The 24,580-nt window shown below is 51.7% G+C and overlaps 2 protein-coding genes across 2 annotated transcripts in view; both read right to left on the bottom strand.

The window, feature by feature from the left end:
* Window positions 1-15,770, bottom strand: part of PLXNA3 (plexin A3) — a 30,254-nt gene extending 14,484 nt beyond the window's left edge. The window contains exons 1-11 of the mRNA XM_072626827.1: window positions 15,512-15,770; window positions 11,675-12,369; window positions 9,094-9,633; window positions 8,592-8,774; window positions 6,328-6,456; window positions 6,148-6,248; window positions 3,911-4,034; window positions 3,663-3,819; window positions 3,481-3,580; window positions 1,511-1,625; window positions 440-640 (exon numbers count right to left, since the gene is read on the bottom strand). Of these exons, the coding sequence (XP_072482928.1) occupies window positions 440-640; window positions 1,511-1,625; window positions 3,481-3,580; window positions 3,663-3,819; window positions 3,911-4,034; window positions 6,148-6,248; window positions 6,328-6,456; window positions 8,592-8,774; window positions 9,094-9,633; window positions 11,675-12,319 (2,295 nt within the window). The 5' untranslated portion in view covers window positions 12,320-12,369; window positions 15,512-15,770. The remainder of the gene's footprint in view (window positions 1-439; window positions 641-1,510; window positions 1,626-3,480; window positions 3,581-3,662; window positions 3,820-3,910; window positions 4,035-6,147; window positions 6,249-6,327; window positions 6,457-8,591; window positions 8,775-9,093; window positions 9,634-11,674; window positions 12,370-15,511) is intronic.
* Window positions 15,555-24,580, bottom strand: part of FAM50A (family with sequence similarity 50 member A) — a 33,714-nt gene continuing 24,688 nt past the window's right edge. The window contains exon 13 of the mRNA XM_072627287.1: window positions 15,555-15,851. Coding sequence (XP_072483388.1) covers window positions 15,555-15,851 — 297 coding nt within the window. The remainder of the gene's footprint in view (window positions 15,852-24,580) is intronic.

The raw sequence follows: 24,580 nt of genomic DNA, 5'->3' as shown, positions 1-24,580 counted from the left end.
ACACATTTTCTACACGCACATGCACACTCACTCTCACCTGCACACACACATTCACACACTCACTCACATGCACACATTCTCATATGCACACATACATGGACATACACCCTCTCACATGCACACACAAGCACACACACACTCATATGCACACTCACATGCACACACACATACCTGCTCACTCTGACATGCACATACACATACATGCTCACTCTAATGCATACACACTCATATGGACACACACATACTCCCACGCTCGCTCACATACACACACGTACATACTTCAACACTGAGACTGAAGCAAACAGTTGCACTATGCCAACCTCCTTGGACCTAGACTGATGTTGTTGGTGGGTTTTCCATCAGGAGCCCTCCCCACCTTAGTCTCAGGCCAAGGCAGCAGCTGATGCCCATCCGCCTGCCCACCTGCACCCTCACTCACCGAGGTGTTCTGGCACTGTACACTGCTGCTGTTGAAGCGGATGGCAGGCACCCTCTGCTGCCTGCCCTGGATGCGAAACACACATTCATAATTCTTCTGCCCTGACTGGGGCTGGGGCAGATTCTTGGCCCGAAGCGTGAGTGGCTGAACCACGCCTACTGGGATCAAGATCTCCCCACTGGGAAGAATCTCTGGGCAGCCCTGTGGACGGGGAGGCACACACACCACTTGACTTAATCCCTCCTTCCCCAGCCTCCAGGGGCCATGCCACCCAGAAGGAGATACAGCCAGTCTAATGTGTGACACTGGAAGAGGGTGGAGGCCCAGAGAAGCCTCTCCCCTGAGAGACCAGAAAGTCATACTGCTCACTGGCTTCCTAGCTGGAGAGTCAGGAGGGCCATGGGCCAAAGCAATGGAGGAAGCTGAGGCCCCCAGGGCCTCATTCCATGAGCTCAGCTGGTTTCCGTACTGGGCTTAAATCGATCCCATCCCGGAGAGAGACAAAAGACAAAATGTGGCTCCAGCCACATGCCCCCTACTCCCTCTGAATACCAGCCAGAGCGAACACCTCCTCCCAGCTGCTTTCTCTGCCGTGCGCATGCATGTGCATGTGTGCACACATGTGCATGTGCACACACGCCTGGTTTTCTAATCCTAGACTAGGGACATAGTCAGGTCATATTCTATCATAGAGGATGTCTCTAGAAGGGCCTGGGGGCACCAGGATGAAAAGGCTACATGCAACCCATCCCTCAGGACCTAGCAGAAGGGCCAAATGGTACCCCCACCCCACAGTGTTTGAATTTGCATGCCCATAAGGATAATGTCAGGACACAAGGTCAGGTCTAGAGGGCAGCTGAACTGGGTCAGCTTGACTCAGGGGGTGGCAGAGTAGATCCAGAGATGTGTGGGTTCACACACTCCCCAAGTGCACCCAGAAGCTCTGAGAGAAACCAGAGACAGCAACCAAGTCACTTGCTGGAGAAAAAGCTCTTAGATGGTTGGCCCTGACATGTGGGTAAGGAGAACCTTATGTAGCTGGGCAATCACATCTGTCATCACGCCTCTTACCTCAGTAGTGTTGACTCGGCCCTCCTGAAAAGAGCACTCCCTGGCATTGTCTGTGCACATATGGCGGTATTTACACCAGTGGCAGGGGTAGGGGCTGCTGACACATGACAAACACCTGCATGGAGAGATAAGAAGATTCAGGAACGGTGAAGCCAAGAGGGGGCCAAGAGAGAAAATATCTATTCAGCTGGATCATAGGGTTCAGAGCTGGTGAGGACCTAGATGGCTATTTAGCTTTGACTCCTTTATTTGACAGCAGTGGAAAGTGAGGCCCAGTCATTCAGTGGAGCCAGTTAGAGGCAGGACAAGCAGTCCAGACTCTCAGCCACCAGTTCAGGGCTCTTTATAATCTTAAGGAGAAGGAGAGGAGGGTCCGTGGGCTAGAGGCAGGTCTGAGGGGTGAAGACCTGGCTTGAGTCACTCCCCTGTGACCAGATGCTCCCCTAAGGCAATGACTGGAGCAGAAGGGGTAAGAGGAGTATCTAAGGCCTGGGCTGGAGCACCCAAAGGCACCTGAAAGCATTCATAGAAGTGGAGAGTCCTGGCGGGGGGCGGGGGGGGGCAGGAGGAGATAAGGCTTAGGGGCCCAGGGAGGGAGTCCTGCTTCTCTGAGTGTACTGTACATTCCTGGGGCTTGCTGCCAGGAGTCCCAGGATCTCAGAGTTGGAAGGGACCTCAGTGACCCTCCAATTCAAACCGTAGTCATAAAGGAAACCTAACTACGACATCCCTAACAAATATTCCTTTGATGTTTCCTTAAATCAGTCAGTTAAATATTTATTAAGCACCTACTATGTGCCAGGCACTATGCTAAGCATTGGTTTCTATAGCATTTGAAAGTTGGCAAAGCACTTTACAAACCCATCATTTCATTTGATCTTCACAAAAGCTCTGAGTAGTAGGTGCCATTATTATCCCATTTTGTAGGTGAGGAAGTTGAGGCTTGAGAAAGGGCTCACCCAACTAGGAAGTGTCTGAGGCTGGATTCTCCCTTAGGTCTAAGGAGGTGGGCAACCCACTCTCCCTCTGCAGAGTTCTAATTGCTGAGTTTTTCCTAACAGCAAGTCTAAATTGGTCAGGCACCACCTAATCCAAACTCTTCATTTTATAGATGAGGAAAGAGAGGCTCTGAGAGAGAGAGGGGCTTGCCCAAAGGCTTCTGCCCCTAGAGCCAACCACAACAATACCAGCCCTTCAGACACCTGGAGCGAGCTGAGGTGAGCACTGGGCACCTCCTCCTCTCCCCACAACCAGGATTACCTGAATGGACGTGGTTTTCCTCTCCTTCCCTCCCTCCTCCCCCACTATTTTCAGGACCCCGTGGACACAGGCCCACAATAAGTCTCCTAGGGCTCACCCCTCCCCTGTCTGAAGCAGGCAGGGACAGACATTGAGGTTACACAATCGGCCTCGACAACAAAGAATGAGCATTGGTTTGGGAGTCAAAAGACCTGCATTCAAATCTTACCCCTGATGATTCTGGTCTCTTCCCCTCCCTGAACCTCAGTTTCTTTTTCAGACTTGGTGGTTTCTGAGGTCCCTTCTAGCTCTAAGGTCTAAGATCTTATATGTATGGCACCTTGAGCCAGTCCCTTTCCCTCTCTGGACCTACTTCTTCATCTATAAAATAAAGAGGTTATACTAGCACAAACGGGTCATAAACTTTCTAGGGGGGACCAGAACAAAATGTAATTGGAAAGTAACATAAGAAATAAAAATGCAACAGAACAAAGATAATGAGAATCTGTGGTTTTCTAAGTTTCAGCTGTGTGTCTATAAGAAGCCCATGTGCTGACCTGGGCTGGGGGTTGCTCACAGGCACCTGGGTCTTCTCTCTGGGAGTCAGGATTCTTATCTATCTGTGAAATGCATAACCTACAGTGGGGGGTAAGGAGCATGGGATACTCCTTGAGGGAGAAGGGGCAGAACTCCAGCCTTGGTCCAATCCTCAATAAGTGGGAAGGACTCACGACTGGAAGGTGCTACAATTGTAGAAGACGAAATCAGCCTGGGCAAACTTCAAGCCGGTCTCTTTGGAGTGTAGGTAGAGCTGGACAGTAGAGGTGGCACCTGTGGGCAGAGGGGGACAGACAGTTAGCTGGGCAATCTACCCACAAGACCGTGGCCATGGCACCTGCTCATGCCCACTTACCACGTCCACTGGTGATGGCTGGGATGTCCCGCAAGGAGGGGGAGAGACACTGCAGCTGTCCCGGGGCCAGTAGGGATGCCTCATTCTCGGCCATGGCCTCAAAGGAACAGCTCACTCCCCCAGTCAGGTCAGGCACATTCTGTACCAGCAAAGTAACCTGTTGGGGGCACAAGAACACAGGGGGCCAGGGCTCAGAGAGGCCCTAAGGTTCAGCCCCCAGGCCTTCATTCCACTGTCTTCTCTCTCACCTGCACCTCAGGTACAGTGACAGACACGTTGCTGGGCTGCACTGACACGCGGACGCACTCGCTGAGCACCTCGGTGAATCGGTGAGGCTCCCAGGCCCGAGGGCACTCCCCCTCTCGGCAGCATCTGAACATGCATGTGTGCAGGGGGAAGGGGGGAGAAAACACAGCCTCAGACACCTGGGCCAGGCCAGTGTCAAGCCATACCCCTCTAAAGGCCCTAAGCAATGGGCCTGAGCTGTTCCACTGCCAACTAGGGCTGCTCTGGGGGTAGGGGTTGGGGGGTCACAGGACTGGAGAAATGAACCAAATTCTGGCATTAGCAGTCTGGGGAGGAAGGAGGTGGAGCTAGAATGCCAGGCAACCACTCATCCCCCAGAGGCTCCAGGAGCAGATGGACGTCATCAGGGGATGGAGTTTCCGCTCCTTAGGTAGAACAGAGGCCTGGGGACATGAGGACAAGACAGGCCTGTCCTAGGGCCTGGGGAAAGAGACAGAAAGGCAAGCATGGGGGGTGGGGGGAGGGTGGGAAACAGAGGCTTCAGAGTTATTTCCGAGCAGACATACCCTGCTTTTCAGGGGTAGCATGTTGGTCTGCCTGGAAGCAGCTTTTTGTGAGGGGTAAGGAGATATAAACTCTAGTGTGCCCAGGAGGCCCCAAAGTAGATAGCTGACCCCCTCCCATCCCCCACACATGTGCCCCAGCGATTGCCCTGGACACACCTAACCTTGGAGGATGAAATGTATCCCCGCTGAGGCCAGAGCCTGTTGACCCAGCTCTGGTCCCAAGCAGGTCTGAATGGGGCAGGTGAGGAACCACCTCTCTGGTGAGAGTCTCCTGTAAGAGGCCTTCGGGAGAGGGAGAACCTGCTAGGTAAAGGTAATCCAATAGACAGGCTTTTTCTCCTTCCCTCACCCCCAAACTACTGCCATCAGAAGCAAGGAGGGCAAAAATACCCCCTAAGAACAGGGCTAGAGTAGAAGGTGGGGGGCTAGGCCTTCATGGCACAGCTTCCAGGGATCAGGTACCAGGACGAAGGAGAGGCATGATGCCAGAAGGAACCACACTGGCCCAGCTGGCCTCAGGCATTTATTAGTGGCACAATCCTGCTTCACTGTCTATCAGTTTCCTCAACTGTCAAATTGGGACAACAGTAGTAGCACCTACCTCCTGGGGTTGTTGTGAGGATCAAATGAGCTGATATTTGTAAGTTGCTGAGCAGAGTCCATGGCACATAGTAGGCTCTCAATGAATGCTTGCTCCCTCCCCCCAATACCATCTGGAGCAAAGTGGCTGGGGGGAGGCTTCTCATTTCCTGCTTGCTTAAGTGAGTTATCACTCACACTCAGGCCCAGGACCCAGAGTGGTGGCCCTTCCCACCTAAGTGAGCCTGTCAGTGGGGTTGTGGATAGATGGAAGATCCCTGCTGCCCCCAGCCCCATCATACCCTCTCATTCTTTCTCCGCTTCCTTAGTAGCTCAATGGTGAGGATGAGGGGCTCCCTCCCACCAGGTCCTGCTCATATTGGAAAGGGGGGAGAATAATAAAATTTTGTCTTTTGTACTCCCAGAAGAAACATGGCCACATTTGAATGTGGAAAGAAATAACTAGAAAATACTTGGGAATGCTTGGGACCTCAGGAAATTTCAGGTCATGTGAATCTAATTCAAGGAAACAGGGCAAGAGTGCCAATGAAAAGCCCCGCCGCACATCTCCAAGAGAGCTGTTCCCAAGGGGGCCGGTGAAGGTCCTGCCCTTAGTTGAGGACAGTTCTCAAAGCAAAGTCCCAAGGAGCTGGCCCCAGGTCCCCCTCCCTTCTGACATCCCCCACCCCAGGCTGTCTGACCTACTTCCAAGAAGTAACCCAGGCAGCCTCCTGGGAAGAGGAGGGGTCACTCACTTAATATCAGAAGGAGGCAGACAGCAAAACCAACCCTGCTTGCCAGTGCTGGATACTTCAGGTCCAAGGGAGAGAGAACCCCCTGCCCCTGCCTGGCTTCCTCTGTTCTTGCTGGCTTTCTGGCCACAGACCACCCCCCACCCCCAGCCCCCCTCCCCCCCACACAAAGCCTGGGGAGCCAAATGCTACTTAGGAATGTAGTTGAGTCCAGAAGGAGGGAAAACAACAGGAGACACAAGGGGAAGGCTAAAGACTGGGCTCTCAGCCCTAATCTGTCTTCCCAATGAGGCCACAGCACCCTGTTCCAACACCCCTGACCACTGCCCTTTGTCAACTTACTTGTTATGAAGCACACACCAGCCACAGTGGGGATCCCCAGAGCCCAGGCACGCCCCACAGTGAAGATACTGCTCACATGTCTCCACAGGGACCTGGCTCACCTGGGGATCAGAGTGGGGGGGATGGCCTCAGTGGAACATCAGCATCCAGCCCTCCCCCAACTTTGCCAGCCTTGGGTACCTGCTTGTCACTCAGGAGGTAGATGTACTGATGGTCAGGGCTAAACAGAAGATCTCGGAGAATGGGTCTCCCCTCTGCCACAGGCACTGTCTCATATAGACGGGCATCATGGATGCCATCCACACGAACCTAGGCCAGGGAAGCAAAGGGAGGGGCCTTGGATGAAGGGAGTGTGGCCTGGAGGCAGGGGACAGAGGCCTTTGCCCCGCCCCCTCCAATCAGTTCTGCTCAAGTTCTCACCATATGAACATTCTCACCTCCACTCCCAATCACACTCCCAAACTGGGAGGCAGGGGATGGGGGGAAGGCTGGGAAGAAGCCTCTGTGTGCTAGGACACCATCAGCTAAGGTAAGGCAGGCAGGCAAGCAATGCCAGGCCTGGGTTGTTGTATTAGCACAATGACTAAGTCATGTCTCGAACACAACGGCTGTCTCTTGGGGGTAGAGAGGCAGCGCCGATGGGAGCGTCTGGCCCCCTGATGGCACTGTCCCTGGGAAAGGAAATACCCCTGGCTCTGCCTCTTAAGCTTCTCTAAGACATCCCAGAATCCTTAAGAGGAAGAGAAAGAAAGAACATGCTGTAAGGTGCCAAGGTTTTCCAAGAACCCTAGGACTAGGAGGGATCCTAAGGGGCCCAGTTGGTGAAAGGGTAAGGGTTCAGGAGGATCACCAGAGAGGCCAGACTGGTCACAGTAGGCACAGGGCCCCACTTCCCATTCGCTTCTAGCTGAATCTCTTAGTCTAGGGAGTTCCCAGGATTCCTACCTCCACCCCACCCCTACCCGGCCCAACCAGGGGAGCCTTCAGCACATCCTCTCCCCCAAGAGTTGTCCCCTTACTCTAAGTCAGGACTATAGACCCAGGGGTCACAGAAGGAGAAGTCACCATGGCAGAGGGCCACACTTTGGAAGGGGATGTTGAATGGGGATTTTCACATCAAACAGGGAACTAGGACAGAAAGGAAGGAAGAAAACGCTGAGTCAAGCCAAGACCCAAAAGGTATTGGGAGGGGCAGAGAGAAGGCCAGGTCGGAGTTTAAGGAAGTCCGGGAACCCAGAGCAACTAACTGCCACCTTTTTTTGGCCACTTCATGGAAAGGGTATCCTTCTTCCTGCCCACTCCAAACCACTTTAGAGGTCAGGAAGAAGAAGCAGGCTTTGAGAGGGAACAGGACGGGGGAGAACAGGGTAGCCCGAGTGCCCCAAGCCCCAGAGAGCTGCCAGAATCAGGCACGGAGAGGGTAACTGACACATAGGCATGTGAGTCTAAGAACGAGCTTAACTGCTCCCCCCATCTCCCAATCAAACCCCAGACTGGAATGTCTTGTGTCTCCGCCTCTCCTAAGAGGAGCTTAAGGGGCAGAACCAGGAGTATTTCCTTTCCCAGGTACAGTGCCATCAGGGGGCCAGACATTCCCATGGGCGCTGCCTCCCTACCCCCAAGAGACAGCTGGTGTGTTAGAGATGTGACTTAGGACTTCCCAGAAGCCTCAGGAAGTGGGCAGGATATCCAGAGAAGGGAAGTGGAGGAAGGCAGTAGTAGGGTAGCCATGAGTTCTTGAGAGTATTAGCTCAATTCTGAGAACCACTATGGGGGTGGAGGGGGGGACCAAGCTAAAGTCAGAGCAATGGCACAGACAAGATGGTGATCCTGACTTACTCCACAGTCTCTACTGGCTTGGGCTTGTACAGGGTCTCCCCTTGGTCTCCCTACTCCTTGACTCTCCCTAGCCAGCAGTTCCTTTCTCCCAGCAACCTCATAGTCACTCTATCTGGTTGCCCTATGACTCACAGCTATTACCACTATGCTCCTACCTCACTCCATACCCTTCACGGGCTCCCCATTGCCTACAAGATAAAAACCCAACTCTTCAGTCAGGCACTAAAGGCTTACCACTGCTGCACCCCTCCACTCCAGTCCAAACTGACTGCTCATTCTCCTGAATACAGGCCAGGTTTATTTTCCCATCGTCTGTCGCTCCCTGAATGCCCTCACTCAGTTTATCCCAACCCTTCCCTGCCTTCAGGGCTCACATGCTCCCAGGACCCCCTCCCTAATCTCAGCTCACCTTAACCCTACCTTACCAGGGATCTCTCCAGCCACACTGATGAGCTTGCTGAAATGTTGCCCCAGAGTTGTTCTGTAAAACCCTGCTTTGCCACTAAAATGTCACTTCTTCATGATGGCATTCAAAGCCAAATCCAGCAAGGCTCTCCCTTATGCAGATCAGGTCCTGCCTAAACCAGGAAGCCCCTAACCCTTACCTTCTTGAGGTTGCCGTTTCGGGTGCCAATGAAGACGACCGAATGCTGGCGGTAGGTGTAGGCGGCCACACTGGCCATCCCATCTGATCGATCCTCGAGCAAAGGCAGCCCTTCAATCACCTGCAGCCCGCCCAAAGGCTGGTTCAGGACCAGGCCACAGAAGTTCCCATTTATTTGCATGGGCTGGGGGTGGAAAGATGAGAGGAAGTTTGCTCTCTGAGATCTCTGGAGGAGAAGAGGTTAAGACCCATCCTGTCTCTGAGACTTCAAGAAAACCAACTGGCCACCACTCCCTACCTTGCTAAAAAAGCCCTGTACCAAACCCACTCGAGGGAATCACGAATGTGCAAAGTGAATGCACTTTGCCATCCAGATGCCCACCATCCCCAATCCCCAGCCTGCAGCTCCTTCAATACATGCCCACTTGGAATGGGAAAGGGAGAAGTGAGTGGCGAAAGAGAGCAAGGAGAAGAAAAGGAAGGGATCTGGGTCTTATGCTCACTGTATTGATACAGGGAAGTTCCTTATTCAGCAGCCAGGGCAGAGACAGTTTGCCCTCTCCACGGTAGCAGGACTGGATGCGGCGCCGAATGTGGGCATTGATATCCCTGAGAGTAAAGAGGCAAAGGAGTGTCTGGCGGGGTGGACTAGCACGGTTCTTCTGACCCTGGGAGAAGATGGTAAAGAGCACATCCTCATCCTCTGACACGCCCAGTGTCTGGGCCAGCCGGGGGCCAGGCTTTGCCAGGTGGGCACTCTGTACCAGGCGGAACTCCACGCCATCTCTGGAACAGCCAATGGGGAATTCCACGTAGGAGTAGAACTCTGAATCACCAGCACACATGCGCACGATCTTGGATGTAAAAAATTTCTCGCCAGCTGCATCTAGGAGTGTCTGTTGAGTATCGAGCTGCAGGGTCAGGAAGTAGACAAAAGACTCACTCCCAAAGCCATACACATAGTAAATGTCAAAGGCTGGGTACAGTGACAGGGTATCTGAGGGAATCTTGATCTGTGAGGATACAAACTCATCCTGGTACACCTGAGGAAGGGAAGGGAAAGAAAGGAAAAAAGGGAAACGAGGAGAAGAGGAAGAAAGGTGAGTCAACTCTGGCCCCAAACCACCAGGCTTCGCTGATTTAGAGGGGCTGGGGAGAGGGGGAAACCCTCCACTACTCCCACTTGAAATGGCTCTAGAAATTGCCCCTCCAGGCCTGAGCTGGCAAGCTCAAACTTATTTCCTCCGTTGCTCCATCCTCTTATTTGCTGCTATATAATGAGAGTAGCCTGAGAGCTGGGAGGGACCTTAGAGGCTCAAGCCCAATCTCATTTTACAGGGAAGGAAATCAAGGCTCAGGGAGGCAATAGTACCTTGCCCAAAGCCACTGAATCCAGATAAGCCCTCAGAGGCCACTGAGTCCAACCCTCTCATTTTATAGGTGAAGAAACTAAGGCCCAGGGAGATGACTTACTCAGTGTCACAGAGGTAATTAATGGCAGAACTGGGATGAGAACCCAGACCTTTGACTCCCAGGTTCACACACTACTTGCCTTTTGGAAAAGTTTTGGGCTATCAAAGGGATAAGAACCCCAGAAGGAGACTACCAAGAAATGACCCAGCCATGACGCATGCAAGGCAGACACATACACACATGGGGACATGGGTAGATGGACCCAGGGATTCTTTTCAAATCTGAGCGACACTGGGCCAACTAGCTTTGTTGGGGGGATGAAAGAGGGCTTTTGGAATCTGGACATGAAGCCAACATGTTAATTGCCCTTTCTCAGCCTGACTAAGAATACCATCTGTATTGCCATTCAATGTGCACTGAGTCCATCACCAAGCCTTTATAAATTGCTTGTGAATTCCTTATTGAATATTCCTTGTGAATTCCAGGTAGTGGGCTAAGTTCTGGGACCAGAGATACCAAACCAAGAGGAGTTCCTGGCCTCAGGGAGAATGTATGATCCTAAAGGACAGGAACTGCTTTCATTTAAGTCACTGGCACAGATCAAAGGGTGAAGTCTGGTGGCCTTCTGCCAGGCCTCTCACCATGGGGCTCCCAGTCAGATTCACAAAGCTATCACCTAAGAGCTTTGCCCAATGTCTTCCAAGAACCCAGATATAAAACAGTAAGTACCTTCCCCTGATCTACCAGTCCAGTTTGTGTGTGCGTGTGTGCGTGTGTGCGTGTGTGTGTGTGTGTGTGTGTGTTTGTCCTTCCTATATGAAAAGGAAATGAGTTGAGCCTTGGCAGACTTTGGGCGGGGGTACTCATTGAGTCATGGCCAACTCTTCATGACCTCGTGGACCAACTGTCCAGGGGGTTTTCCTGGCAAAGCCACTGGAGTGGTTTGTCATTTCCTTCTGCATTTTTTCATGCAGGCAGGGGTTAAGCGACTTGCTCAGGGTCATACAGCTAGTGTCTGAGGTCAGATTTGAACGCTGGCCTTTCTGACTCTAGGCTCAGTGCTCTATCTACTTGACCACTTAGATCCTGGATAGGATTCTCAGCTAGGTCCAGGTCAGACTCAAGGTCCCTTGCCCAATCTAGTCTATGATTCCATAAACATGGGGCATGTACTCATGCACCACTCCCAGGCTCCCAGAACTCCCATGGGGGAGAGAGCCAGAGAAGGGGGTCACCTCTTAGGTTAGCATTCAGTCTCAGCAAATCCAAGTTGGTCCTAGCTGCCTAGCCCCAGGAACACATCAGTTGGAGCCTGAGACAAAGCCTGAGCCTTGTCCAAAGGCCCAAGATGACTTAGGATCCTTCCCACTCTTTGCCAGAGGATCTAGGACCTTCTATCCTTCAGAAGGAAAAGCAGCTGGCAAATACCCATCCATCCCCCAGAAGAGAGCTTGAAAAAGACTTTTAGCTTCTCCCTGATTTTTGAAAGATACTGTAATGTGATTGCCAAACCCCCTCAAGCCATCCTTGACCAGGGCAGAAGTGGCTCTCTTCAGATAAGTTGGACTCAACTCCCCTCCTCCTCTCCACTCCCCCCACCATGATGCCATCCATGTGGTCAACTGTAGCCCACTCCCCGGACCATCCTTCTATCCTCACCAGGCTACCCACCAGGCTGAACATGTCGGCACTGTCCTCATCTCGGATGAGCTTTCGGGAGCTGAGGGTGGGGAAGTACTCTGATTTGCCATCGATGGCCGTGCCAATGAACAGCTTGCTGGGCTCTGATCCCTGCTCCACGATGACCCCAGCCATGGTGTCTGGCTCCTGGGCCCCTGACAGATAGTGTTCCTTGCGATGATGTGGCTCACCCAGTTTAAAAAGGTCATCGAGGCGAAGGAACTGGCAGATGCCCTGCCAGATGCTGCCACAGGCCACCAGGCGCCGACTGGCATAGTCGATGAGCAGCAGTTTGTTGATGTTGTCGGTGGGTACCAAGTGGTGGGTGCAGACCCGCATGCTTGGAGGGGGATAGCAGCGGGCATTGTCTTCAATGGGGCCGGTAATGTGGGCACGGAGTTCTGTGAGGTTTGGGGACAGCTTGAACACTCGGTTCACGGCCCCCACAAACACTTCCCCTGTTCCCCGGTGCACAGCCAGGTGGGTCAAGGTGGTGTCAGCTGCAGAGAAGGTATGAAAGGGGCCCACAGCAGATAGTACCTTGTGGGGAATGGGCAAGAGCAACAGCAACAGCATGAGGGGCAGAAAGCAGACTGATGCTTTCGTACGCAGCACCGCAGGGCCCCCCAACGCCATGGCTGGTCCTGGGCAAGCAGCTGTGAGCAGAGTCGAGTCCTAGGGCAAGACTTGGGGAAACAGGGAACACGGTTGGGAACCGTTCCTCTCTCAGACATCACACAGCCATACCAGTGGCCACCCAACTAGGCTAGGTGTACTGGGTGCAGGACTATCCTGGAAGGGCCTGTCCTCACTCCACCCTCCTCCCCACGAGCAAACTCGGTCTCCTACTAGTCACACACTCAGCAAAATACTCCAATGTGTACAGAAGAGCTAGGGTCTGCCCTGAATCCCCCTTCAACAGCATCCATTCCTCCCACATGCCAGACTCTAGATGGAGGGAAAGAACAAAGGAGACGATGCTTAGGAAGGAGGGATGAGAGAGAATGGAGGAGGCAGAGGAGGACAAGAAGGGCCAGTGATGGTGATGGATCTCTCTGAGATTAGCAATCATTGGAGAAGGTCGGCAGGCTTCTGGCCACACCGGCGATGGAGAAAGCAGGCATGCCAGCCAGCCAGCCAGAGTAGCTGTAAATCACCCTCAGCCTCCCAGGGAATAGGCTAGTGAGATAGCTCATTACCACACCAGGCCCCAGGGGAGGCGGAGGCAAGGAGAGTAAGACCACACCCAAGGGGTCCCCCCAAACCTTGTCCCTCTCTGCTTTGTACCTGAGAGACTAAATCCCCAGAGCCCACATCTGTCTACAGAGACCCAACACCCCACTGAGTCACAGGTGGGATGAGAGGGGAGGAGAGCAGTCATGCTGGGCTGGCATCTCTGGCAGCACCCACCACCAAGCTAGGGCTTGGTGCTTTCCCTATTCCTGGGGCTGGGGCTTCTCCTCCTGGGATGCATAGTATGGGGTAGAAAACAGCTCCGCAGAGAGTGGGGAGGATGGAGCTGGGAGGTATGATAACCCCAGAGCTGCTGCCGTCCTTTTTTCGACAGCTGCTGCTAAGGCTGGCCAGCTCCAGGTTGAAAGGTGGGGTACCTAGCTTGAAGCTAGGAGATGTAGCCCCCATCACCCCCCCCCCAATCAAACTCCCGCAGGGTGGAGCCAAGATAGAGCTGTTAGACTATAGTTATGAAGCCCCATTTCTGCCCCTAGGATAGGAACCCTTCCTTTCCATCCCCAACAATGCTCAGGGCAGATAGCTGAGCTGTTGTTCCCCCCATCCTCTCCCCCCTAGTCCCTGGAGTCTGCATTCCCGCTTCTCCTTCCCACCACCTGCAGTACTCATGCAGACACAAAGCAGAGCATGGCTTGGGGGGGGGGTAGTTTTCCTTCAGCCACAATACATCAGGTCAGTAAATCTTACACACACACACACATACACACACACACCCCATCATCAAGACACACAAACAGCTATGAATACTCTGTCACTCCAACACAGTCTCCCAGACAGTCCTCAAGACAGAAGAACGTAGACTGGCAGCAGGAACATGGACACCCAGGCTCAGTCTTCTCAAGCCTACCTCCAAATCAGAGGGCAATTGTTTGAGGGATGGGGGAGGAGGAGGGTTATAAGAGGGGAACCATGGCAGTCCTGACCCTGGTCCAGTAAGAGAAACTACTAAGACACAAATCACTCCAAAGCACCAATGCTGCTGCCGCTGCCCCCCCACCCCCCTCTCCAGCTGTATGTGATGGGAGCGAGTCAGAGGTATGGCCCTCTCCACCAGCTGTCCTTTCATGCCAATCCCTCCCCAGTACAACCTCAGCTCCCCAACTCCCTAAAAGCCCAAGCCTCTCTCCTCTTAACCCTAACTATGAAAGGGCATCACCTCTCTTACCCACTTAGTGGGCTTGACTACCCTGACAATGGGTAGGGATGGCAGATGGGTGGAAGCTACTGTTCATTGTATGGTTGTATTTGGGGATAAGGGATTGTGGTCCCTGAGGCATGCCTGATTGGAGGGGCCACAGAGCTAGAGAAAAGCCTGCTTTTGGGCAGGAGGTAGTAGGCAACCTTGCTCTGGCTGCCCCACAATGAATCAAGTCCACTCCTTCTAGGCCACACCCACTCCACCGGGCCAGAGATGGAGGAAAACAGCTCTAAGGAGCACTGGCATTGCTGGTTTTGCCCATACCCTCCGTGGCTGAAGTGGGCAAAGCTGATAATACAGACAGAAGGGTGCCAAGGGGTGGGGGTGAAAGGGAAAAGAGTGCTACTGTCTGGAAGCAAGAAAGCAAAGGCTCTACGGCCAAGCTCCAAGGAGGCCCAGGCAGAGTCAAAAGGGGGAAAAAATTTTTTTTTAAAAGTTTCCAAGTTAAACAGAAAGCAGGCCAGTTCTGGGGGAGAGAGCATAAACCTGCTAAGCTGTAGCCAAGATTCAAACTATATCTCTGTTAATTCTTTGCTAGATCAGCAACTTGGAACCCCAGAATGACAGACCACCGTCCCTACGTAATGAAGGAATTCAGGCCCAGAAATGTGGCACATGGGCCCAAGCTCGGAAGTGGATAACCTGGCACTGGGGCGTGTGTATGGGGGTTCTGCTTGAGAGTGGGGGAGTCTTGGGTCTGACCAGGCCTCTTCATCCACTCACTCCTATTATATGACAGCTCTCTATCTACCAGGGAAGGGGGAGGGCAGTTACAAACAGTCCCAGAAACACACACAGGGAGTCTTTCTCTGATGGGACTCCTTCCAGATCTAGAACTCAGGAACATCCAGGGAGCCTGTTTCACCTACAGCCCCAGAAGATCAGACATAAGCAATACCCAGCTTCCCCTCTCCCCAAAGTCAATTCCCCCTCGCCACACAAAGAGCGCCAGTCCCCAAATACCCAAGCCTTTCAGTTTTTCACTCAAAGTATTTTGGGCCTACTTTGGGGTCTCTCTCCCCTGGCCCAGAACAGCACAGAGCCAGCACATCCCCTCCCCCAACTAGCCAGAGTGATCACATTGATCCCAAACCCCCATTTCCCATAGGAGGGAGGTGGAAAGTCAGAGATTCCAGGGGCTTCGAGGAGGGGGAGGGTCTGTTGCCCGATCCCAACACTTAACCCTCAAAGAAAATTTCACCAAGTGTGGGGCGGAGGGGGGCGGATAGGGAGTAAAGGCAAGCCAGGACCGCACCCACCTCTCCCTTTCCCAGTAGGAGCAGACAGGTGACTGGGGATAGAGCGATGAACGGGGATGGGGAGGTCAGGCCCCCAGGATGCAGGGGGATCCCCGATCTGCGAGAGAGGGGGTCACCTACCTGGAGCTGGATGCCAGAAATAGGACGATAGCACCCTGGAAGATTACCCCGGGGCCTCCCCAACACTGATGCCCACAATGATAGGTGGGAGGGGGCCCGTCAGGCCCCGGATGGGGCACCCACCGGCTGAGCGCCCGGGGGATGGGGGCGGGGCCGGGGGGGTGCACACCCGCGCCTCGGGGCCCCGAGGCGGCGGCGCCCCGGCCTGGGCTCCCGGCGGTGGCTCAGCCGCCCAGTGGCTCCGGGCAGGCCAGGGCAGCCCCTCCAAGGCTAGTCCGTGGCTGCCGGGGTGCCGCCGCCGCCGCCGCCCACACACTGCGCCCGCCGAGCCGGCCCGGGCCTTTTAAATCCGGACTGTACCATCTGGCTCAGAAGGGGGGGAGCTCGAAAAGTCGGTCCGTGAGGAGGGACAAGACCCAGCGCCCCTCTGGCAGAGCCCGAGCGCCAACATTCGGACTCGGGTCTCAGTCAGTCATTCCCAGGGAGGGGTATACCTGGGCCCCCTATCGGGCAGGAAGCTTAAGGATCTTAGGTTAAACCCCCTCTCGGCTCACAGTGGTAGCGTCTCCATTGGTGAATTCTCTCCCCGCCCCTCCTACCTTGGTGGATCCCGCACCGTAGGCAGGCAAGGCAGGCTGGCAGGCTGGCAGGCAGGCTGGCAAACAGGCAAGCAGGCTAGCTAGCTTACTAGTGGCTTGCCTCACACACTGTATAAGGGTGAGCGCCCCATGCTAGCTGATTGTGCACAAACAATTTTATCTACGCAGGAGCGAGAGAGGCTGACATAAACTTGCCTCCTGTTGCTCAGAATGGGGTAGGAATCGGACTCCACCTGTTACGGCCCCTAGATCCCTTCAAAGAGGCTCAAATGCCACCTCCTTCAAGACACCTTTCCCGATCTTCCCCAGTGAATAGGCCCTCCTCCCAAATCAATTGAGATAGATCTTTGCATGCATCTTGGAATTTTGTTTTTAATCTTTGAACATGTTGTATCCATCCTGAAATTCAGTATGTCCAAAATAGAATTCTTTATCTTTCCCCCTAAACCTTTCCTACCTTCTACCTTTCCCATTATTACTGGAAGTAACACCTTTCCCCCAGTCCCTCAGGCTCCCAAACTAGGAGTCATCCTGGACTCCTCACTCTGCCCATATAAAGCCTGTTGCCAAGACCTGTCGATTTCACCTTTGTGACATCTCTAGAACATGACCCCCTTCTCTCCTATGACACGGCCACTGTCCCCTCTAAAGACCTTATCACCTCACACAAAGATTATTGCAATAGCCTGGGGAGGAGAGGGGGAAGGGAGGGGGAAGGGGAAGGGAGGTTGACAGCTTCTCGTCTTTCCTTTCTCTAATCTTCCATTCAGCCACTAAAGTTCATGGTTGACCAAGTCTTCCCACCAACTCTACCCCCCCCCCCATCCAATCAACTCCAATGAGTCCGGATCACCTCTAGGATCAAATAGAAAATCCTCTGTTTGGCTTTTAACCCCCTCCTACCTTTCCAGTCTTCTTACATGTTATATACTCCATCATCCCCTTTACTCTTTGATCCAAGACACAAACAACACCTTCCATCTCTTGGCTCTGGGCATTCTCTCTGATAGTCAATCCTCCATACCCTTTCCCTCCTCCACTCCACCTATTGACTTTCTGGGCTTTTTTTAAGTCCCAACTAAAATCCTGTTACTAGAAATCTTCCTCAAGATCTCTTATTTCTTTCCTATTATAATTATTTCCCATTTATCCCATCTATAGCTTGCTTTGTATATATTTGTTTGCATGTTGTCTCCCCCCCATCAGATTGTCAGCTCCTTGAGGGCAGGACCTGTCTTTTACCTCTTTTTGTATCCTGGCACTGTGCCTGGCACATAGTAAGGACTTAATAAATGTTGATTGATTGATTGATTGATTGATACTATGTGTCAGGACCCAAAGACATAAGACAAAAAAGGGATTCAAAGACACAAGGCAAAAACACTATCCCAGCTCTCCAGAAGCTCACATCCAATGGGGGAGATGCCATGCCAACAATAATCAACATGCAAGCCAGAGGCGGAGATAACCCGCTGAGGGCAGGCACTAGCATTAATGGGGTTCACTAGCATTAATCAGATTCCTGGGGACCGTGCGGTTTTAGCTGAGACTTCAGGGAAGCCAGGAGACACAGCTGAAGAGGAAAAGTGTTCCAGGTATGGGGGCAAGCCAGAGAGAATGTCTGGAGCCCAGAGATGGAGAGTCTTGTTTTTGTGGAACACCCAGGAGGCTGGGGGTCACTGAGTCAGAGAATGTGTATGTGGGGGGGATGCATAAGGTTTAAAAAGACTGGAAAGGTAAGAAGGGGCCGGATTGTGAAGGGCAAATCAAGGCAATAGTGAGTGGATTATGAATGGGGGGTAAGGAGGGACCGTGGTCAGATTTACTCTTCAGGAAGATGATTTTGACAGGTGACTGGATTCTGCTCACAGGAGCTGAGGATGTACTGGAGTAGGGAGAGACTTGAGGCAAGAAGACAAATCATCTGTCTGTTAAAGGGTGGAGGCTAACACCAAGGTTGCCAGCCTGAGAGACTGGAAGGATGGTTGGTGGTCCCCTTAATAGGGAGAGGAGTAGGTCTGTGGGGAAAGACTGAGCCACGTGGAGTTTGAGATACCTAAGAAGGTGGTGTGAGAGAATGCAAGTTCCTTAAGGGCAACGATGGTTGGTTTTGTCTTGACAGTACCTTATTTAATAAAGAAACGCTTGGCAGTTGCAGAGGTGAAGACCCTAATGTCAGATTTCTATATGATGCTTAGTCTTGCTGAGTTCTTCTCCACCCCTTTTATTCTTTGTTTGCCCTCTGGAAGGGGGAGAAGTGGGGAAAGGGTAGGTGGGAAAATACAGGTGAGTTTGAGAGAAAAGAGAACAAAATAATTTATTTTTAAAAAGAAATGTTTGATGACTGCACATGTATAACCGATATCAAATTGGTTACCTTCTCAGGGAGTGGAGAGAGGGAAAGGAATTTGGAACTCAAAATAAAAAAACCCAAATGTTAAAAATTGTTTTTACATGGAATTGGGGGAAAATAGTATTAAAAATGCTTGATCATCTATCGGTTTGGTTGATCATCCAAGCGTAAACTGGAGGAATGTCTAACACACTGGACAACAGTGGGGTTCCAGAAGGCCCTCGCCAGACTCTTAGAGCCTTGGGCAAAATCTAAGGTCAAGTTCAATAGAGAGAAGGGTAAAATCTTACATGAGTCAAAAAATCAGCTTCTCTAGGACAAGATCCGGGAGGCCCAGTAAGAAAGACAGCAATGGGTCTGAAAAGAAGGGCAAATTTGTATAAGTGAGTGGGGTGGAATATAGCAGCCAAAAGAGCTTTGGGGATTCAGGGCTGCCTTCAGACAAGCCTGCCACTCAGTAAGATGGAGGTCATTGATAGAGCATCCATGTCCTTCAGGTCCAGTGAGCGCTGTCCTCTTCAGACTCCATCTGGAGGACAGAGTTGAATTCTGGACATCAGTTTCAGAAGACAGGGTGATGATGAGAGGTTTTGAATTCATGTCATATAAGGGTGACCTAAAGGGACAGAGATGGTGAGCCTGGAGATAAGAAGCCTGAGGGGGACGAGAGGGTCACAGAGAAGAGATGAGCCTGCTTCTCTTGGGCTCCAAAAGGCAGAACCAGGAGCAGCAACGAAGGGGACAGTGCATAGACAAAAGCTGAGGATAGGTATGGTTGGTTGTTCAATCAATTTTCAGTCATGTCTGACTCTTTTGAGGTTTTGAGGTTTTCTTGGCAAAGATACTGAAATGGTTTCCCATTCATTTCCTTCTCCAGCTCATTTTACAGATGAAGACACTAAGGCAAACAGGGTGAAGTGACTTGCCCAGGGTCACACAACTAGTAAGTGTCTGAGGCCAGATTTGAACTCAGGAAGATGAGTTTTCCTGACTCTAGGCCCTGCACTGAACCATCTCGCTGCCCCAAGGATGGGAATGCTTCCTAATACTGATTAAGAGCTGTCTAAGAATGGAATGGGCTGCCTTGACATGGGGTAACTTAAAGTAGAAGCTGTGTGACCCCTCCTCCAGTATGGGATAGTGGGGAAGGAGATCTTTTCAGAGAAGTGTTGGACTCCATGGAACCTCAGATCTCTTCTAAATCTAAATTTCTGTGACTTTGTAAAGAGCCAGTGATACCTACACTCCATACCAACATAACCCAGAGCCCCAGGAGCCATACAAACCAAGGGGTGGTAGACTCAATCAGAAATCACTCAATCCCTGTTCACACACTTCCATGTACTCCAGCCCTACCCTACTTCTCACTATATGGATGCAAAACCTTAGACATTCATACATACTTACTCCTAGGACTGCTGTGAATTTGAGACCCTTAAGATATTACCACATTCTTCCCCCACACATGTATATACACATACCATAACCATATACACACCCCCACCACACACATCTATCTATATACCTCCCCAGATACCTACCCATAATACACATCCACTCACACACCTATATATATTCCCCACTCCCACCCTGCCACAGGCTTCCCCTTCATACCTTCCCACATAGTCAGAGACCCCCCAACTCCTATCTCCCCCCCCACATCCATCCATACACATTTACATACATACCCATACACCCCTCCACAGTCAGACCCCCATTCACACATTCCCCCCACTACCACCACATCTATTCTCTCCTCCTGGAGGCAGGACAGTGTAGTGGGGAGAACGTGAGTGCTAGAATTCAAGTCCTTTCTGTGCCACTAACTTGCTGCTGTGTGACCCTGAGCAGATCTTATGCCCTCTCTGCATGAAAGGGTTGGACAAAATGACCTGACAAGTCACTCCCTTGTCTGAGGTTCTGGAATTCTCTGATTTTTATGATTATGCAAACACAAAGCCCCTTCCCAGTTCTATTCCCAGCCCCCCCCCCCCCTGCCCCAGACAGTATCCCCTCCAAGCCAATCTGTTATATGCTCAGTTCATTCAAATGATCAACAAGCATGTTTTAGGTTCTTACAGGAGCCAGGAACAAAGACACCTCCAAGCACGAATGTGCCTAGTGACAGACTGAGGCTGAGAGAGGTGCTGGGCATCTGGTCCCTCACTTAGGCCACTTAGAGATGGGGGTGGGCTGGGAGGGATCCTCCCTCTGCTGTATAAGGAGGTCCAGAGTAAAGCAGCCCTCCACCAACTGGTCCAATGAGGGGCTTGCCCTCCAGAGTTCAAACTCCCAATGAGCCCTCCTCCCTCCCCCCAGATGCTAACACCTCAACAGATGGGGAGAGGAGCCAGGCCTCAGTTTCTGGGAACCAGCTCCCCCCCCTCAACTATTCCATATAAGGGAGCTCAGCTCTAGATGGAGCTCACTCAATTAGCAGCCACCCAGTATCAGGCCTGGTTTCCATGGTGACAGAGATGAACTACAGAGCCCCAGGCTTAGCCAAGCCCACCAGGCCCCAGGCCCCAGCCCCCAGCCCAGCACTGACAAACCGCACCTCCAGTGGGCAGCTGAGAGTTGAGGTGTTATTCTGGGTGAAATCTTGTAGTCTGATTTCTGGGGAATGCTGAATACATTTCTTTCTTTCTTTCTTTCTTTCTTTCTTTCTTTCTTTCTTTCTTTCTTCTTTCTTTCTTTCTTTCTTTCTTCCTTCCTTCCTTCCTTCCTTCCTTCCTTCCTTCCTTCCTTCCTTCCTCCTCTCCTTCCTTCCTTCCTTCCTTCCTTCCTTCCTTCCTTCCTTCCTTCCTTCCTTCCTTCCTTCCTTCCTTCCTTCCTTCTTTCTTTCTTTCTTTCTTTCTTTCTTTCTTTCTTTCTTTCTTTCTTTCTTTCTTTCTTTCTTTCTTTCTTTCTTTCTTTCTTTCTTTCTTTCTTTCTCTTCTTTCCCAGCACTTCCAGACAGAGAAAAGGCTTAGAAGAGCTGGGGGTGTGGGGGGAGTGGGATAAGCAAGGTGTTCCTCTGAGAGGGAGAACATGGTTGTCTGGGAAGGGACTGACCCTCATACTGTGGCTCCTGCCAATGGGGTTGGGGTGGGCCAGGAGGGAGGAAATGGGTGACAGATGCAGCTGGACAGGCAGAAGCATAGCACATCTGGGAGCTGGAAAGGATCTCCTCTCGAAGATTGTCTGGACCATGTGGGCCCTGAGCATCATTCACCTTGGAGCAGCATCCTGAGCAAGCCCCTTCCCAAGGGATCATTCCCCCTTCTCCCCACAACAGACATAATTATCTCCCTTGCAAGGAGGATGATTTCCTTATTTGGAAGGGGGTGGGGAGGCAGCTATTCTGCAGGGTGATGACTTGCTCCCTCCTCTAGCTAAGATAAACCAGAATCATTCCTTCTACCTGGGATACTGGGAAGCCTTCTCTCCTGGAGTAGAAAGCTTCTGTTTATGTGGTGAGGTACTTCTCCCCCTCTTCGGTTGGCCTTTCTAGTACCTGAAACTATGTGCATTCAGAAGCAAGTCTTTTCAGTTTTTTGGTGGCTTTTAGACCTTAACTAAGTCTTTCCCCCTTTCTGGGCCTCAGTGTCCTCTTCTGAAAATTGAATGGGTTAGACTAGATGATTTCTAAGGACCCTTTCACGTGTGACCACAGTTATAATTCTGTGATCACTGTCACATGCACAAGCAGGCACAGGCAGGCACACACACACATACACACATACACATATACACACACATACACACACCCCCTCCCCCAAACCTCCAGCTGGATCCACAATCCTTAACCTCTTTTCCAACCACACTCCACCCTTTGTGGTCAGCTCTCCTCACCCCCATTTACTGGAGGGAATTCCTGAGACACCCACCCCCACCTCAGAGGCCTAACCACAGATCTTCTAAGAGGTGTGTCAGGGATAAAGGAGAGTGATGGGAGAGGAAGATGAATCACTGCCCTTGGCCATAGTTGGGGGAGGAGTTGAGTTAGGAGAGCCCTTTCTCTGGGTCACCCATCAGTAGGGGGAAGGGAGGCCTGAAGCTAACCTTCCTTCTACCACAATCCTCTTGGGGCTTGGCAGCCAGAATTTAGTGAGAAGGGGAAAAGGAACAAGATGGAAAAAATGATCCACTCTCTTCTTGACCTCTCTGGAGTCTTTGACACTGTCCATCACCCTCTCCTTCTGAATTCTCTCTTCTCTCTAGGTTTATGGGACAGGACATCCCTCTCTCCTACCTGTCTGACTGCTCTTTCTCAGTCCCCTTTGCTGGATCTTGATCCAGATCATGCCCACAAACCATGAGGTTCCCCTAGAGTTCTGTCCTGAGTCCTTTTCTCTTCTCCCTCTAGACTATTTCACTTGGTGATCTGAGCAGATCTCATGGAATCGATCATCATCTTCATACTGATGCTTCCCAAATCTACAGCCCTGACCTCTCCACCGAGCTCCAGGGTCCCATTGCCAAATGCCTTCTGGATATCTCAAACTGGATGTCCAGTAGATATCTTAAACTCAATAGGTCTGAAACTCAACTCACTGAAACCCTCTCCCCTTCTAACCTTCACTCTCAGCAGCATCCTCCCAGTCCCCAGGTGTCACCTACTACATGGCATCTTGGATGATGCCCCACTCCTTCTCATCCTCCATAACCAAGCTGTTGTGTGTGAATTTTACCTTGGTAACGTCTCAAACATCTCTCTCTCTCCTCTGACACCAGCATGGTGCTAGTGCAGGCTCTTAATACCCTGGCACCCAGACTGCTACAATAAATAGCCTGCTGGTGAAGCCATCCTCCAGTCAGCCTCCAAAGTGATTTTCCTAATGTAAAGAACTGATGCTGTTACTCATTTAAGAAACTCCAGAGACTCCCAATCACCTGCTTTGTTGTTTAGTTGTGTCTGACTTTCTGTGACCCAGTGGGTTTTCTTGGTAAATATATTAGAGAAGTTGGACATTTCCTTCTCCAGTGGGGTAAGGCAAATAGAGATTAAATGATTTGCCCAAGGTCATGCAGCTAGGAAGTGTCTGGGGCTGGATGGATTTGAACTCAGGTCTTCTGACCCCAGGCCCTTTGCTCTATTCACTGAGCCACCTAAGCTTCTTCCTATTATGTGTAGGATCAAATATAAAATGCTCTGCTTGGTCTTCAAAGCCCTTCATAGCCTAACCTTTATCCCCACATTTCCAGTCTTCTTACACCTTAGTCCTCTTTCCGTACACTCTGATCCACTGATACTTGTTCCAAGAACAAGACCCTCCGTCTCCCACCTCTAAGCATCTTCCCTGGCTTTCCCCCTCTGCCTAGAATGTTCTCACTTCTCATCTTTGCCTCCTGGCTTCTCTGGCTTCCTTTAAGTCCCAGCTGAAATTCCATCTTCTCCAGGAAGCTTTTCTTGATCCTTAAGGCTGATGCTTTCCTTTTGTTGGTGATCACCCATTTCTCCTGTCCAGAATTTGTCCGTACATAGTTGTTTACATGTTGTTCCCCCTCCCCCATTAGACTGGGAGTTCCTGGAAGGTAAGAATTTGTCTTTTGCCTTTCTTTGTATCCCTGATGCTTGGCATGGAGCCTGGCACCTAGAAGACAGTTATCAAACGTTCATTGACTGACTTCTCCAGCTCCCCACTCGCTTGTAGCTTGTCATTGGGGAGAATCCCAATGAGCAAGAGTGGAAAGCTGGAAGAATGAGAAGCAGAGCCCACAAGGGGCTTGGGAGGTTTCCACTGAAGCCAACATCTCTGCTTCCTTCCCTCTGCTATCTTCCCAATGCCTTCTCCCTTGTCCCCACCCCAAATCCACAGCACGCCTGCTTCCTCCTTCTCCCCAGACCTACTGACTCAGGGAACTAGAGGAGCGTTCTCTTTTCCTCTTTCCAGCAATGAATCTGATGAACTGTATGAACCCCCCTACCAATTCCCAAGCCATCCTGCACCCAGTGCCCACCCAGGAGAGGAGTACAAGGGCCAACCTGGATGCTGGTTAAAGAGAGGCAGCAGAGGGGAGGGAGAGGCTGACATTGGGGTGTGGGGGAATGAGGGGTTGAAAGCTTTCCCCCAACCTGCCCCGTGAGCCTAAGCTTGAAATAGCCGCTTGATAGCTGGTGCTGCTGGAGGAAAG

Source organism: Notamacropus eugenii, chromosome X, assembly GCF_028372415.1.
Source record: "Notamacropus eugenii isolate mMacEug1 chromosome X, mMacEug1.pri_v2, whole genome shotgun sequence".
Taxonomy (NCBI): Eukaryota; Metazoa; Chordata; class Mammalia; order Diprotodontia; family Macropodidae; genus Notamacropus; species Notamacropus eugenii.
This window is presented reverse-complemented; position numbering and strand designations above follow the sequence as displayed.